Below are 13,685 nucleotides of genomic sequence, written 5' to 3'. Positions count from 1 at the left end.
TCCAAACCCACCCCCTCCTCCCTCCCCCCAACCCTCATGCTACCCCAGAATGACTGAAGATGGAGATAAGAAAGGGGATCAAGATTAAACTAGTTATAGGTATGTCATCCTAAATTTAATCAATATTTCACTTCCTTAGACTTGCCTTTTCAGTTTTCCTTAATGACTTTGACTTTTGTTCTTCAAGTGCAAATACAAAAACTAGATGTTTAAAATTCAAAACACTGTAGCAATTTTCACCAAGACTTTATTCTGATACATTAGTAGGGATTTACATTAGACAAATGCTTGCATCATTGTTTTACTTTTATGGATCTGTTATTTCCTATCTCACCTACCACGATCCAGTCCTGAAAGCAGGTTTTAGAGTTCCTTGAGAGATTCCATGTTATGAATTCTGCCTTTTGTATACAACAGATATTTCAGTCTGTCCAAGTAAGTAAAACTCCACCTGGAAAAGTAAATACACTGTGTGGCAAATAATAAAAAAAGAGATATTTAATACTAAATTTCTGAAGTAGTCTATGTGCTACACAAGGTTAAATAACTTGAAAGCCAAAACCAAAAATCATCACACCCCAAGTCAAAACCAAAATTCATCTGCACCACTGCTCCTTGTACTTGCTCTCTCTCTGCTTTTTAACCGCAACATGTCCATGACACTGCGTGCGTATATGTCTCGCAAATTCACGTTGATATTTGAATCGCTGGATGAGTTCTTCATGAGTTTCTTTAAAGCTTCACGCTGCCGAAGAGCAGCTTCTTTTATCTTCAGAGTAAAATAACAGGCAGAAAAACGGTCATTTATTATAGCTATTGGCAAAGCCAAAACCAGTATTCCTGACAGTATACACATAAAGGCTACTACCTTACCAATGGTAGTGTCTGGTCTAATGTCACCATAACCAACCGTTGTCATGGAAGTTGTTGCCCACCACCAAGCACCAGGTACACTTGTGAAAGTTGTGCCTGGCACACCTTGTTCAACAAAGTACTCCACAGTGGAAAATATAGAGATTCCTACAGAGAGGAAAAGAAGCAGAAGGCCAACCTCCTCATAGCACTGAGCAATAGTCATCCCAAGGGACCGCAAGCCTGAAAGATAAGAAATGCTGTCAGTGGGTTGATTCATGTAGCTGTCATTATATCTTTGCAAAAAATTTCTTACTTAAAGGCTGACTGCTTTATATTTTCTTTGAATGCGGGTGACCATGTCTTGACAATCACACATTCAGTAAGATTAGAGAAGACCTCCAAGGACATTGAATCCAACCTTTAACTCAAGACCATCTTGTTGACTAAACCATATCACGAAGTGACACATCCAGTTGTTTCAACATTTCCAGGACTGTGACTCTATCGCCTCCCTGGGCAGCCCATTTCAAAGCTTAACCAACCCTTCCATGAAGAAATTCTTCTTGATGTCCAACCTGAACCTCCACAGTACAGCCTGAAGCTGTTTTCTCTTTTCTTATTGCTTGATGCTTGGGAGGAGAGGCTGACCCCACCTGGCTACACCCTCCTTTCAGGTAGGAGGTAGAGAGCAATAAGGTTCCCCCTGAGCCTCCTTTTCTCCAGGCTGAACAACCCCAGTTCCCTCAGCCACTCCTCATATGATTTAGTCTCTTGATCCTCACCAGTTTCATTGCCCTTCTCTGGACATGCTCCAGCACCTCCATGTCTTTCTTGTCGTGAGGGGTCCAGAACTGGATACAGGATTTGAGGCTTCCCAGTGCTCTGTACTGGGTGATAAATAGTTCCCTAGTCCATCTGGCCACACTACCCAGGCCATGATGCCTGGACCCTTGTGGACACTTGGGCACAGCTGGCTCATCACACCCAGATCCTTTTCAGACACTCTTCCCTCAGCCTGTTGCACTGCAACAGGGGCTGTTGTGATGCAAGTGCAGAACCCAGCACTTGGCTTTAATGAACATCATACTGTTGGTCTCAGCCCATCTATCCAGCCTGTCCAGATCCTTTTGCAGAACCCTCCTATATCCTCCAGCAGATCAACTCCTCCACCCAACTTAGTGTCATCCACAAACTGACCCAATTCCCTCATTCAGATCATCAAAAAAGATATTACACAGGACTAGTCTCAATACTGAGCCTTGGGGACTCCACTAGTCACTGGCCACCAACTGGATGTGGCATCATACACTAACACTCCCTGGGGCAAGTCCTCCAGCCAGTTTTTACCCCAGCAAAGAATGCATCTGTTCAGCCATGAGCCTCCAGTTTCTCCAGTAGAATGCTGTGGGAGACAGTGTCAAAGATTTTATTGCCATTCAGGTAGACAACATTCATAACCTTTCCCTCATCCACTAGGCAGGCGATGTAGTCATAAAAGATCAGGATGATCAAGCCTTGGCTCAATTGTCCTTTCCTAAGCCCAGAGCTGGGCCTGATCCCCTGGTTGTCCTGTACATGCCATGTGATCACACTCAAGATCGTCGGCTCCATAATCTTCCCCAGCACCAAGATGAGGGCTGTAGTTCCCTGGATTCTCCTTCTGACCCTTCTTGTTGGTGGGCATTACATTTGCTAGCTTCCAGCTACCTAGCACCTCCCTGGTTAATGAAGGCATAAATGATGGCCAGCATGGTGACAAGCCATCCTGCCAGCTCCCTCACCACCCTAGGATGAATCCCATGTGGCCCCATAGACCTGTGAGTGTCTAAGTGGCACAGCAGGGGACTAACTACATCCTCTTGCATTGCAGGGGTCTATTCTGCTTCCCATCCCTGTCTACCAGCTCAGGGCCTGGCTGCCATGAGGATATCCACTCTCTCTGTTAAACAATGAGGCAAGGAAGATATTAAGTACCCCAGCCTTCTCCTCATCCTTGGTGATAATATTATCCCCCTTCCACAACCAATAAAAGACAGAGATTTTCCTTGGCCCTCCTTTTGTTGGTAATGTATTTATAAACCCATTTTTTACTACCTTTCACATTGGTGGCCGGATTGAGTTCTAGCTGAGCTTTTGCTTTTCTGATTTTCTCTCTACATGACCTAATGAAATCCCTGTACTCTTCCCAAGTTCCTTTCCTTCTTCCAAAAGTTATCAACTCTCTTATCTTCTCTGAATTCTGGCAGAAACTCCCTGTTCATCCAGGCTGCTCTTCTTCCTCCTTGGCTTGCCCTAAGGCACATTGGTACTGCCTGCTCCTGAGCCTTTAATACTTCTTTCTAAAAGTATGTCCAGCCATTCTGGAGCCCTCTCTTTTAAGGCCTGTTTCCCAAGGGACTCTCTGAACCAGTGTCCTGAACCGGCCAAGTCCTGCCTGCTGGAAATGTGAGAGGTTTTGTTGACCTCTTTCCTCACCTCACCATGAATTGAAAACACTCTTATTTCATGGTCACCATGCTCATAATGGCCTCTGACCACCACATCTCCCCGCTGGTCTGATGAGGCGCTGACCCTGGTAGGCTAAAAAGAGGTGCTGCTCTAAGCAGAAGCTGAGCAAAAGTGATTTACAGAAATAGATCACAGTGTTAGAGACTGAACACCTGACATCATTCGTATTTTCTTAATACAGACCATAAGAATTCTTATTACTTATCATCTGAACTATGCACACATATGATTTAGACAAACTAAACTATCTTGATTTATGAATTGGCTATAAGAGAAGATCTAGCACCAGTTTAAACTACTTAAAAACACACTAAAAACACCTGCTTTATATTTGGAGACTAAATGTGCCAAGCCTCTGTTTTCCAGCCAATGTCATATTTTTCTCTTGGATCTAGGATCCCTTAGTTACCAAATTTGTGTTGCTGTGTGAGTACTGAGATCCCAGTTCAGTTCACTCAATAACTTTTTCTTTGAGGACTGTTTTCAATCCTTTTGTAATTGTCACAGACTCTCTTTGACCCTTCTTCCTTCCTCCCAAGCTACCTTGCACTGTAGACATCAAAACGAAAAGGTTTTCCAGTAAAAGCTGCACTTGTGCCAAACTCAAGGTAGAAAAGCAAGCAGCAAAGCATATCTTCTCAATGCAAGCATGAATCCTGTTAATTGACTATGTTCTGCATCAGTCCTTTTGCCCATGAGCTTGTGACCACTCTCCATAACCCCCTATATTCCTGTTAGAGCCACTGCTTCAAGGCTAGACTGCCCCACAAAAGCAAGCAGGAAAGTTAATCCAAAAATAGTGCAATGGATAAATATTGCACACACAAAGAAAGAAGGAAGATAACAGGGTACCAATTCAGCTGAGATACATAGGAGACTGAAATTATCTTTTGAATTACTTTGGATTAGTTTTTAATGCTGTTCTTTAAAAAATGTGAGATGCTTTCTCTAATAAATGAGAAAAACATAATGCTTATGAATTACCCTTCATAGGTATATTTCTCACTAAAATGGTGTTTGCAAAACAGCTTACTGAGGCTCTGCCTCTGCTTGCAGACTTCATGTGCTCGTTATTGTTATAGGCAATTTGATTGTCTGACAGTCTCAAACTACAAGATGTTAACATTTCTTGCTTTTGGCTTCCTTTTCCCCTGCAGGTTAAATGGATTTTAGAAGTTTTATGTACAGCAAACACTGGAATTACACACTAGAGTTTGGAGGCAATGTTGGAGTTTTCTTCCAATGCTGTCTGCTACAAACTCCAGTAAAGAACTTACCCATACTGAGATCTTATATTACTATAACTATGATCTGTAGAATGTTTATTACAATGATCTAAAATCTTTAACACAAAGGGAATAAGATATATCAGTGCAATCTTTTCTCTGTAAATATGACTGCCTTCATATTTTGGGAACACTAATATCAGCAGAGCAAAAGTTCTGTAGATAATTGCAGAGACTCAGATCAAATTCTCATTTCCAAGGAACCCTATGAGCCCTTGACCTGTGAAACTTCCTATTGAACAAGGCAGAAGAGTAACTGTTAAATCTTTGTATCACAATGATGACATTCTAATTTTTTCTATGGTTAGTTATTCTAACTGTTCAGGGTCTGATATTTTCTTTTTATTATTTTTAGTTCTAGTATACTCATCTAAAATTAAGATATAATTCTTCATGTCTTTAGATGAAGTCAGGAAACATTACTAGGCAAATGCATGAATCAGAGAAGTTACTGGACTCCACGACTCATTCTAAAGGGAATCAGTTGGTGTAGTGACATGGATAAAGTATACTACTGTATTACTTTGTACCTTTTAAAAATGTCTCTGAGGCCTGGCACATGGCCAAACTAGGGTTGTTCCAGCACAGACACCTCAGCAAGTCTTACAGCTTCTCATGAGGACTCCTTGCCAGGAGCTGTGACAGCTTGGTTACTCATGCTTGGAAGGTGCTAAGGTGCTTTAACAGAGTTGGTGTGAGGCTGGCAAGCAGCCTCAGCTCTGCTAAGAGGAAGAGGAAGCATTTCTGCCATGCAGGTCAAGTTCTATCTCTTTTTTGTCCAAAGTGACTTGGCAATACAAGCTGATAATCAGAAGCTTCAGTTTACACAGCGCTTAAACAACTGTAACGTTTTAACACAAAAAGTGTTGAAGTTTCAACTTTACATGACTCTAGAGGAACAACAGCCTTAAATATGCTATGGTCTTCTCTCAAAGACATGCTCATTGCCTTTGCAAGTAAGATGCTCATACCCTACTTCTCCTCAAGAAGTCCCTCTGTATGTGCTTACCAGAGGAGACCAGCAAAGTCCCTGGAAACGGGTCCTGGGGCAAGGCAAGAGCTGAGGAGCATCTGAGAACATGACAAATGCAGCTTCAGTTCTCTTCTTGAAGTTACTAAAATACATAATTTTGATATGTTGGAGAAGTAGTCTTGCCCTCTAGCTACATATTTTATGGACAGAGGTACTACTGATTTCTCAGTGGTTCCTTGATGAAGTACAGTACTTAGCATAAGTAGCTGCACACTCACACCAGTCTAGCCTGAGTGTTTCTAAGATCACATCCCTCAAGTGAGCTGGCTTCAGCTTCTAAAGGGGCAGAAATTACTTTTTTCATTTCTTATTTTCATTCTTGTTCTTGTCCCACAGAAAGGGTTAAGTTGCTATTTCTTGAAAGAGAAGAAAAGAACTGATGTTTTTTCGCCTCACTCATTCCTGCCCCTGACAGCAGGGCCAGGCTGCTGTTGTGATCCCAGCTTTGCTATGGCTCCACAAAGTACCACAGAGATGTTCTCCTTGTGGCTGTGAACATCCCTCCTTGGTGAAAGAGAAGCTGCTGGCTTCAGACACAAATCTTCTGCTCTTGTATTCATCTTGCCACATGAAACAACTGAGCAGTGCCTGAAGCTTTGTCAGGTCTGAGAGTGTAGGAAGTTGGAGAGAAGCCTCACTGGAAGGCACCTGTCAGATCCAAGGCAAGAGAGCAAGAAGAGCTTCGAGAGCTGCCCTGAACACGGAGGTTTATCAGTACTGCCTAGGGATGGGCAAGGAGAATGGTCTCTATGCATGATAAATATGGGGCTCATCTTGTATTAGGAGCTCTGGTAAAGGATGTATTTAGAAGCACATTAACACACTTCTTTGGACAGGAGATCAAAACAGTGAGTTTCTACATTTAAGTCATACAGATTGGCTTTAACACTCTGGAACTAAGCAGGCAGCAACTGACCTACCAAAGAAGCAACACAATGATTGTAACACTGCTCCAAGTGGCTTAAATTGATACATGTGTTGCTTCTTGTACCTTGAAACTGGCATTTTGATTCCAGTAAAAAGAAGACAGCACACCTCCAGACCACGATACTATGTTTTTATGAAATTAATTCACTTTTACCTGACATGGTACTATTAAATTCAATATCACTCAATATTGTGATGTAAACTGTGGTAAATATGGAATAATTAATTTAAGAATATATAAACCTAAGTGTTTAGACCACCCTTGAAAGTATGTCTGCCTGAAGTTAGCAGTTATACAAATATCTGAAACATCTGATTTCAAGCTGATAGAGCCACAGAACTGAGTGACAGGATGAACACATTCACTCAGTATGAGTAAATTGCAATAAACTGGAAACTTAACTTGAATTAACATACTTTTGTATGACCATTTTGTTAGTCAGCACAAAAGTGCCCTGAAGAGATAAAATATTTTTCTTATTTTCAAAACACAGTTAGAGAGGATGGCATTCACATTACAACTACCATCAAATGTGGGTAAAAGCATTGCAAAAAACCTCTACCAAACCCTGCAAAACTTGTAATGAAGCAAAATTGCCAGACTGAATCATTACAAACTTTCTCTCAACTGCTTTCTAAGGGACTGTTATGCATCAGTATAGGCATAATCTAGTGCAGAGAGTCAGATTAAGATGTTTCCCAAACCACTATGACTATGCTTATGAGTAGTAACAAAGCTACTCCCTGGCACTGGCAGGCAGGTTCGCTACCTTTAAGTGATAACGAGAATAAGACACACTCTGCTGCTGTGAGCACACTGTAACTCCTGCAGAATTTGGGCCAGTTTACAGAGAGGGCTCTCCAAAAATATGGACAGGCATCAAACCATTCCTGCTTCATGGCTGGAAATTCTGAAAAGGCACATTGGGTGCTTTTCAAGAACGATCATCACTGTCTTCAGAACAGCTAATATTGCAGGGCAGAGATCATGATTTACTATTAGGATTTAATTTTTCAAAGCTACTAGTGTTGGCTGAACATTTCTTCTGTAAAATTCAGCACCATATTCTCCACTGATTTAGGTGGGTACATAATCAAATAATTTTGAAAATGCCAAGACAGTTTTTATTCTTTCATATAGCCAGGCATGCACATGCCACAAAGAAGTAATAAAATCAGGGGAAATGCAAGAGGAAATTCAACTTTTTCCAATGATTTCCAGTTTTCTCTGATAAATTCCCACTGTGTTAACTTTTATGCCTTCCTTTCACCAGAGAGAGCAAACAAGATGGTTCACAGAAATGCATTTCACCTTACACCCACCCCTGCTTGCTGTTCAATCACCTGTCAGGAGTGCCAGGGCACCAAGGGCCCCAGACCAGTTGGTGAACGCTGGCTGAACCTGGCACTGCCGCTCTGCCCTGCACCCAGCTCCCCCTGCCTAAGCAGCCCCTGATGGGCTCCTCATACCACTGGAGTACCAGAGGGTTCCATGGGGCCAGAGAGCCCCTCAACACATCACCTCCAAAGGTTTTAAACAGTTTTCTTGACACATTCTCCACTGTAGTTGTTTTCAGGACCTATGACATGGACAAAATCATGATGTCATTCTTTACATATGATTTTAAACAAAAAAAATTGTGACAGCTGTCATTAGTGGACCTTGAAACATACAAAAAGTAAAAAGTCTGGGCTGATGATCTCTGCTTCTTCCCTAATAAAACCAACAGATATCTATGTTTTAAAATTTATCACACTATGAATGACTGGTGGATGATTTACAGCATGCAACACTGAGGTCTGTTTATGTAAATGTTCAATGCAAACAATATGCAAGGCTTTATGAAGAACTAAAAATTTTTGGAGAAGGCCCTTATCACTCAATTACAATGTTCAGAAGTAAGATCTTCAAGAGCCATTACTGCTAACGGATTGTGTAATGCAATGCACACACAAAATGGAGGACTGTGCCCAGGACAACTATTGCAGGCAGTGAAATTGAGAAGTATCACAGCCATGGCCAAATATACCTGTTGAATGTCTTCCCAGCTTCAGCATCCGCAGGGCTCTGAGAAGTCTCAGCACTTGGACAATGCGCCCCACGTTCTCCAGCTCCTGGGAGCTCTCACCACCACACAGGCTCTCTACCAGCAGGGTGATGTAGAAAGGCAGAATAGCAAGGAGGTCTATGATGTTTGCCACACTCCTCAGGAAGCGGCACCGATCTCGGGCACACAGGAGCCTCAGGACAAACTCCGCTGTGAACCACGCAATGCACAGGTACTCTAGGGCATCCAGCAGGGCTGGGGCCAGCCAGCTGAGCTCTACTGAAATCAAGGCCATGTTGGCAATTGACACAACAACAAAAACCATGGACAAGGTGCCAAACGTCCTGGCTGCTGCAGAGGAGCCAGGCTTTTCCAAAAGTTCCCAAAGTTTCTGTCTGACATTGGGACAGAGGCTACCAGAAAAGTCCTCTTCTTCATCTTGGGCATCCAGTTCTTCTGCATCTTTCTTGATGTCTAAGGCTTCACTCAGCTCCTTCCTCCTGAAGTACCTGCCCAGGAACACCCCCCAAGAGATTTTGAATGCCAATAGGCAGATGCTTGTCTTATCATTTACTATGCAAGTCAGAAGAATACACATTAAAGTTTACTTTATGTGAGCTCAGAAAACCTTAATATCAAGCATATGGCTTTTATTGTTGAGCCCCTGCAGCATGTTTCTGCTGAATGATATACTTCTATTACCCCATTTCACATCAGTGACACATTCTATATGCAGAATAATTTTACTGAGAGCGATTTATTTACAGGGATCATGTTGACCACAGTAGGATCTGCGGCATGACTGACACGAGTTCTTAGAAGCAATGCTGGCACAACCAGATCCTCTGCTTTTAAACAGTTCTCAATTTGTTTAATTGTATGCCATTTTTATTTTTATTACACTGTATACTTTTCAATAGTAAAACTGAAGGCATAATTAAAGCCACACAGTTCAGGGGTGAACTTCTGATCAATACACACTAGGATGACAAGGTATCTTTCTTTAGATATATGGGCTCTCACACAAAGTCGACAAATATTTGTACAGAGTAAAACTTACAGACTGTAAATATATAGTGTTTTGTCAGAGTAAGAGTATATTTAAAGTGGAATTTTGTCAATCATAAACACTCAAAGTACACTAAAAAAATATTTTTCTTTCATATCTTTACTTTTGACTGCTGCCAAGTTCAAGCCTTAGACAAAGGTGTTGTACAATTTTGTCTTCAATACAGTTAGTCCTGCATATGTCCAAAAGGTCTGTAGCTCTGTGTATCACTAAAGTAGTAGGAGCATTCAGTTACACCTACCAGAAAAGGAAGAAAGGTTTGAAAACCAATCTTCTCAGCTGAAGAACTAAACCATACTAGGGTAGGATACCTCTAATATCTTTTTGGGATGGTATTACTTCTTTCTTATAATTTTGACATAACTGCTATAGCTAAGTAGCAGTTACCCTCTTTAGAAAATTCATTTCTTCAATACTAAAAAACCAAAACCAGTAACATTGAATATGGTGGGAAATTAACTGCAAATAGAATTAACAGAAACATCCTGGGGGTGGTTCAGTCAAAGCCCACCTCGTTCCCAAACTGCCTGGTATAATTTGTCTCCAGCGAGCCGTGTTCCCGCTGCTGCTGCCCCCTCCCTGTAAGCTGCTACATCCACGTGCGATGGCTTCCTTTCAAGGCTCCTCCTGGAGCCATGCCACCCACACTCAGCCTGGCAGGTGACCAGCCCCCCTTCTGCCTCTCCAGCTTGGATTTGGAAATCCTTCAAAATTAAAGTGCAGGTGGGCAGGATCCAAACCCTCCCAGCACTGTGTCTGACTCCACATCCAATCCCTCTATGATAACCTTAAACTGAATGGTTGAAGGGGCATCTCTCCTTTCACAACCCTCTTCATCTCTGGCATTGCCCTTTTCAACATTTTGAGCTTCCAGGGCCAGTTTGAAGCCACTACAGGACATCCCAGACCCTGTTCCTGTTCCTGTCTCACTATCTTGACCTCACCAGCAACCTTTCCCACAGCAAGGGGTAACTGTGACCTCACCCAACACATCTCCCGTTTCTGACACCCATCCACTGCACTCGGGGCTCAACTCACACAACTTTTCCTGCTACCTCACCTATCCCCATTGCTGGATCTCTCATCTGAATGCAAGTCGATGTGGAACTCATCTAGCCCACAATCCACAAGATGAGGAAGCCTCATCTTCCCACAACTCACCGGTCTCTGCAGCAGGAATCAATGCTGAGCTCATCCAAACCCCAGTACTGGATCTCTTGCAGGAAAGAGAGTGCACACAGCTGCTCCATCACATGCAGCCTCCCTGTCTGGTAGTAATTCAGGATGTAGTGAAACGCCTGTGAGCTCCGGTCAAAGAAATACTCATTCTCCACAAGGTTGGCATCATCACAAAGCTCAAGGAGGCCAGAAGCCACGTCCCGGGCAGCAGAGACCACTACTGCCAGTTTGCCAAGACGGGTGTCAGGGTAGCAAGACAAAGTTTGCTGGGACATCACAAAGCGGCTGCCTCCTACATTGATAGTAAAGCAGTCCAGAGAGGGAATGACCTTCTGGAGCAGGGGCCCCTGCTCTTCCTCACTAGAGAAAACACTGGACTCCAGCGAACCCAGGGATGTGCTACTCCCCGGTTCCTCCAAGGATGCTTGGGAAGAAAGAGACATGCAGCAGGGAGGCGACTTCATCCTGTAGCTGCCACCAGCAGCCCACACTCTCCAGGATCAAAACCACAACACGGCTGCAGAGAAGGCTGCCCCGCCAGGCTCGGAATGTTGCCTCTGGCCACCGTCCCAGGGACACGGCGCCGTCCCCGCTGCCTCGGGCGGTGCCTGGAGCTGGGCGGAGGTCAGGCGGTGCCGCTCAGCCCAGCGCCGCCCGCACTCGCGAGGATGCCGGAGGAGCCGCGGTACCTGAGGCGGCGTCACCTCGTGCTGTCCGCGCCGGCACCGTCCGCCCGCGACGGCCCCTCCGCTTCAGCGCTCATCGCCAGCCGCCGGGTCGGGGCAGGGGAAACCCGCCGGCAGGGCACGGCACGGAACGCCGCCTTCAGCGGCCACTGCGGGCAGCGCCCCGACAGTAGCCCTGGGGCCGCTGGCCAGCCCGTCCCCTCCCGCCCCGCGCTCGCACTTGGGACGGGGCTGCTGCGGCCGGAGCGAGCCCCGCGCCGGGGCGGCCGCCGCCAACAGAGCGCCTGGGCAGGGCTGCCGCCCCCGGCCCGCCCGGCCGCTCCCCGCCCCCGGCCCGCCTCACCTGCCCGCCGCCCGGCTGTGCCGCCCCCGGCCGGCTGCCTCCGCTCGCTCCCCGGCTCCGGAGCTGCGGGCAGCGCCAGCGCCGCTCCATGGCGGGGCCTGTGCTGAGGGGGCAGGCGCCAGCGGGGGCCGCGGGCTGGGCCGGGCGGGGCCGCGGGGCCGAGCCCGCCCCGCCCGGAGCCGCGGTCCCGGAGCCGCAGGTGCGGGGGCCGTGCCGTGTGTCCCCACCCGGGGCTGCCTCCGCGACAGCCCAGAGCTTGCAAACTTCGCCGAGGCAGCTGGCAGGGCGGTTCGCAAGCCGGCCCTCCGCGGGGTGTGTAGCCCCACACGTGTCGCTAAGCCGGGAACGTGTCCTCGCTCAGACTGCTCCCTCGGCTCGAGCCTGAAGTCACTCGCATAAAGTCACTCTAAGTCGATGGGCGTGAGAGAGCCTGTTTTAACCGAGCTGCACCTAGCCTGTTTTCAAAAATACTCTGGAGTATCTTCGTTACCTGTGCTGACTTTGTAGGTCCTCAGTTCAACAATGCAAAAATTTTGTTCACCCTCCTCATTATATTTCCCTTTCTCCTGTGAAGCAGTTATTTCTAACAAAAACTTGCTTTGGAAATTCGTGCTTTCTGCTGCCTCTGACTCCTCGCGAGGGTGGGCAGCTGCCGATATTGCAGTGGCATCTCCCAGGAGGGGAAACTGTGGAGCGTGCAAAATGTGGCGTGTGTGACATGCCACCAGCATCGTGTGATATTCCCCCAGCTTTTTATCCCACATTGCTTGTTGCATACAGCTGTGTCCAGTTATGCACATTTCTAAGATTTACTTCAGTGAGATCTCATAAGAGTTTCATCTTTTGGGTACTGGTAATCCATATTTCAAATGAAGCTGAGCTGAACATTTACCATATTGCAGAATTGCAACACCCACAGCAACCTCTCTACTCAGCACTTGCTGGCATAGAAATCTGTTTAAGTGACTGTTGGCAAAAAAATACACAGATCAGAAAGAATCCAGTGGAGAATAGCAAGGGTGCGGTTTGGAAGGCATGGCCCAGGAAGAAAACACAGAGTGGGATAGCTACAGTGGAGGGGAGGGAGCATTGTGATAGTCTTCAGACATGTAAAAGGCTGCTCACAAAGGTAACGATGATATACTCTGTTCTCCTTGGATAAATTGGACATGTGTAGAAGTAATGGAGTTGAAAAACAGGAAGGATATTTAGCGTAGCCATTACAAAGGCTTTGATGAAGCAGTGGAAAAGGCAGATTTGTGTCTGTTGCAGGTCATCAATGAGCTGGCTGGACAAGGATCTGTCAGGAATAGTAAATGTGTGGTGCTGCTTTTCCTGAGGTAGGCTGGAAGGGTTAGATGAACTTGTGATACCCCTTCCAGCTCTCTAATGCTGTATTTGAAGTGTGTCATAAAGAAAAACACTTCTTTTCATAGACGTTTCCCTTTTTATTGTATAAAAAATCAAATTTAAATATAATTAAAATGAATAAGCACAAACCTATGAATTAATTTTCCTTTGAAACTATCAACAACTGCTGTTATGCAGCAGGCTTTCAGGAATCACTCATTTTTAATCCAGGGTTGCCACTCAGGAGTGCAGTCCCTCTGACAGATAGCACTTAAGCCAGCACTTAATAAAAAATAATTAAAAAGTAATTAAAACCACCAGTCAGACCAATTTAACAGCATCAATGAGAAGTACCTCAGAACAGCAAGATGCCTTGCTGACTGTAATAGACCCCTAATTGT

At 45.1% G+C, this 13,685-nt stretch overlaps 1 protein-coding gene across 1 annotated transcript; it reads right to left on the bottom strand.

Annotated features, from left to right (window-relative positions):
* Positions 1 to 229: 229 nt before the first annotated feature.
* KCNV1 (potassium voltage-gated channel modifier subfamily V member 1) lies at positions 230 to 11,716 on the bottom strand. Its single transcript, XM_058024512.1, has 3 exons — positions 10,888 to 11,716; positions 8,640 to 9,166; positions 230 to 1,095 (listed from the first exon to the last, which is right to left on the bottom strand). The coding sequence occupies exons 1-3, from the start codon at positions 11,367 to 11,369 to the stop codon at positions 584 to 586; spliced, it is 1,521 nt and encodes a 506-aa protein (XP_057880495.1). The 5' UTR covers positions 11,370 to 11,716; the 3' UTR covers positions 230 to 583.
* Positions 11,717 to 13,685: the final 1,969 nt, after the last annotated feature.

The sequence above is a fragment of the Melospiza georgiana genome, chromosome 1 (genome assembly GCF_028018845.1).
Source record: "Melospiza georgiana isolate bMelGeo1 chromosome 1, bMelGeo1.pri, whole genome shotgun sequence".
Lineage (NCBI taxonomy): Eukaryota > Metazoa > Chordata > Aves > Passeriformes > Passerellidae > Melospiza > Melospiza georgiana.
The sequence above is the reverse complement of the archived record's forward strand: the minus strand, read 5'-3'. Positions and strand labels throughout refer to the sequence as shown.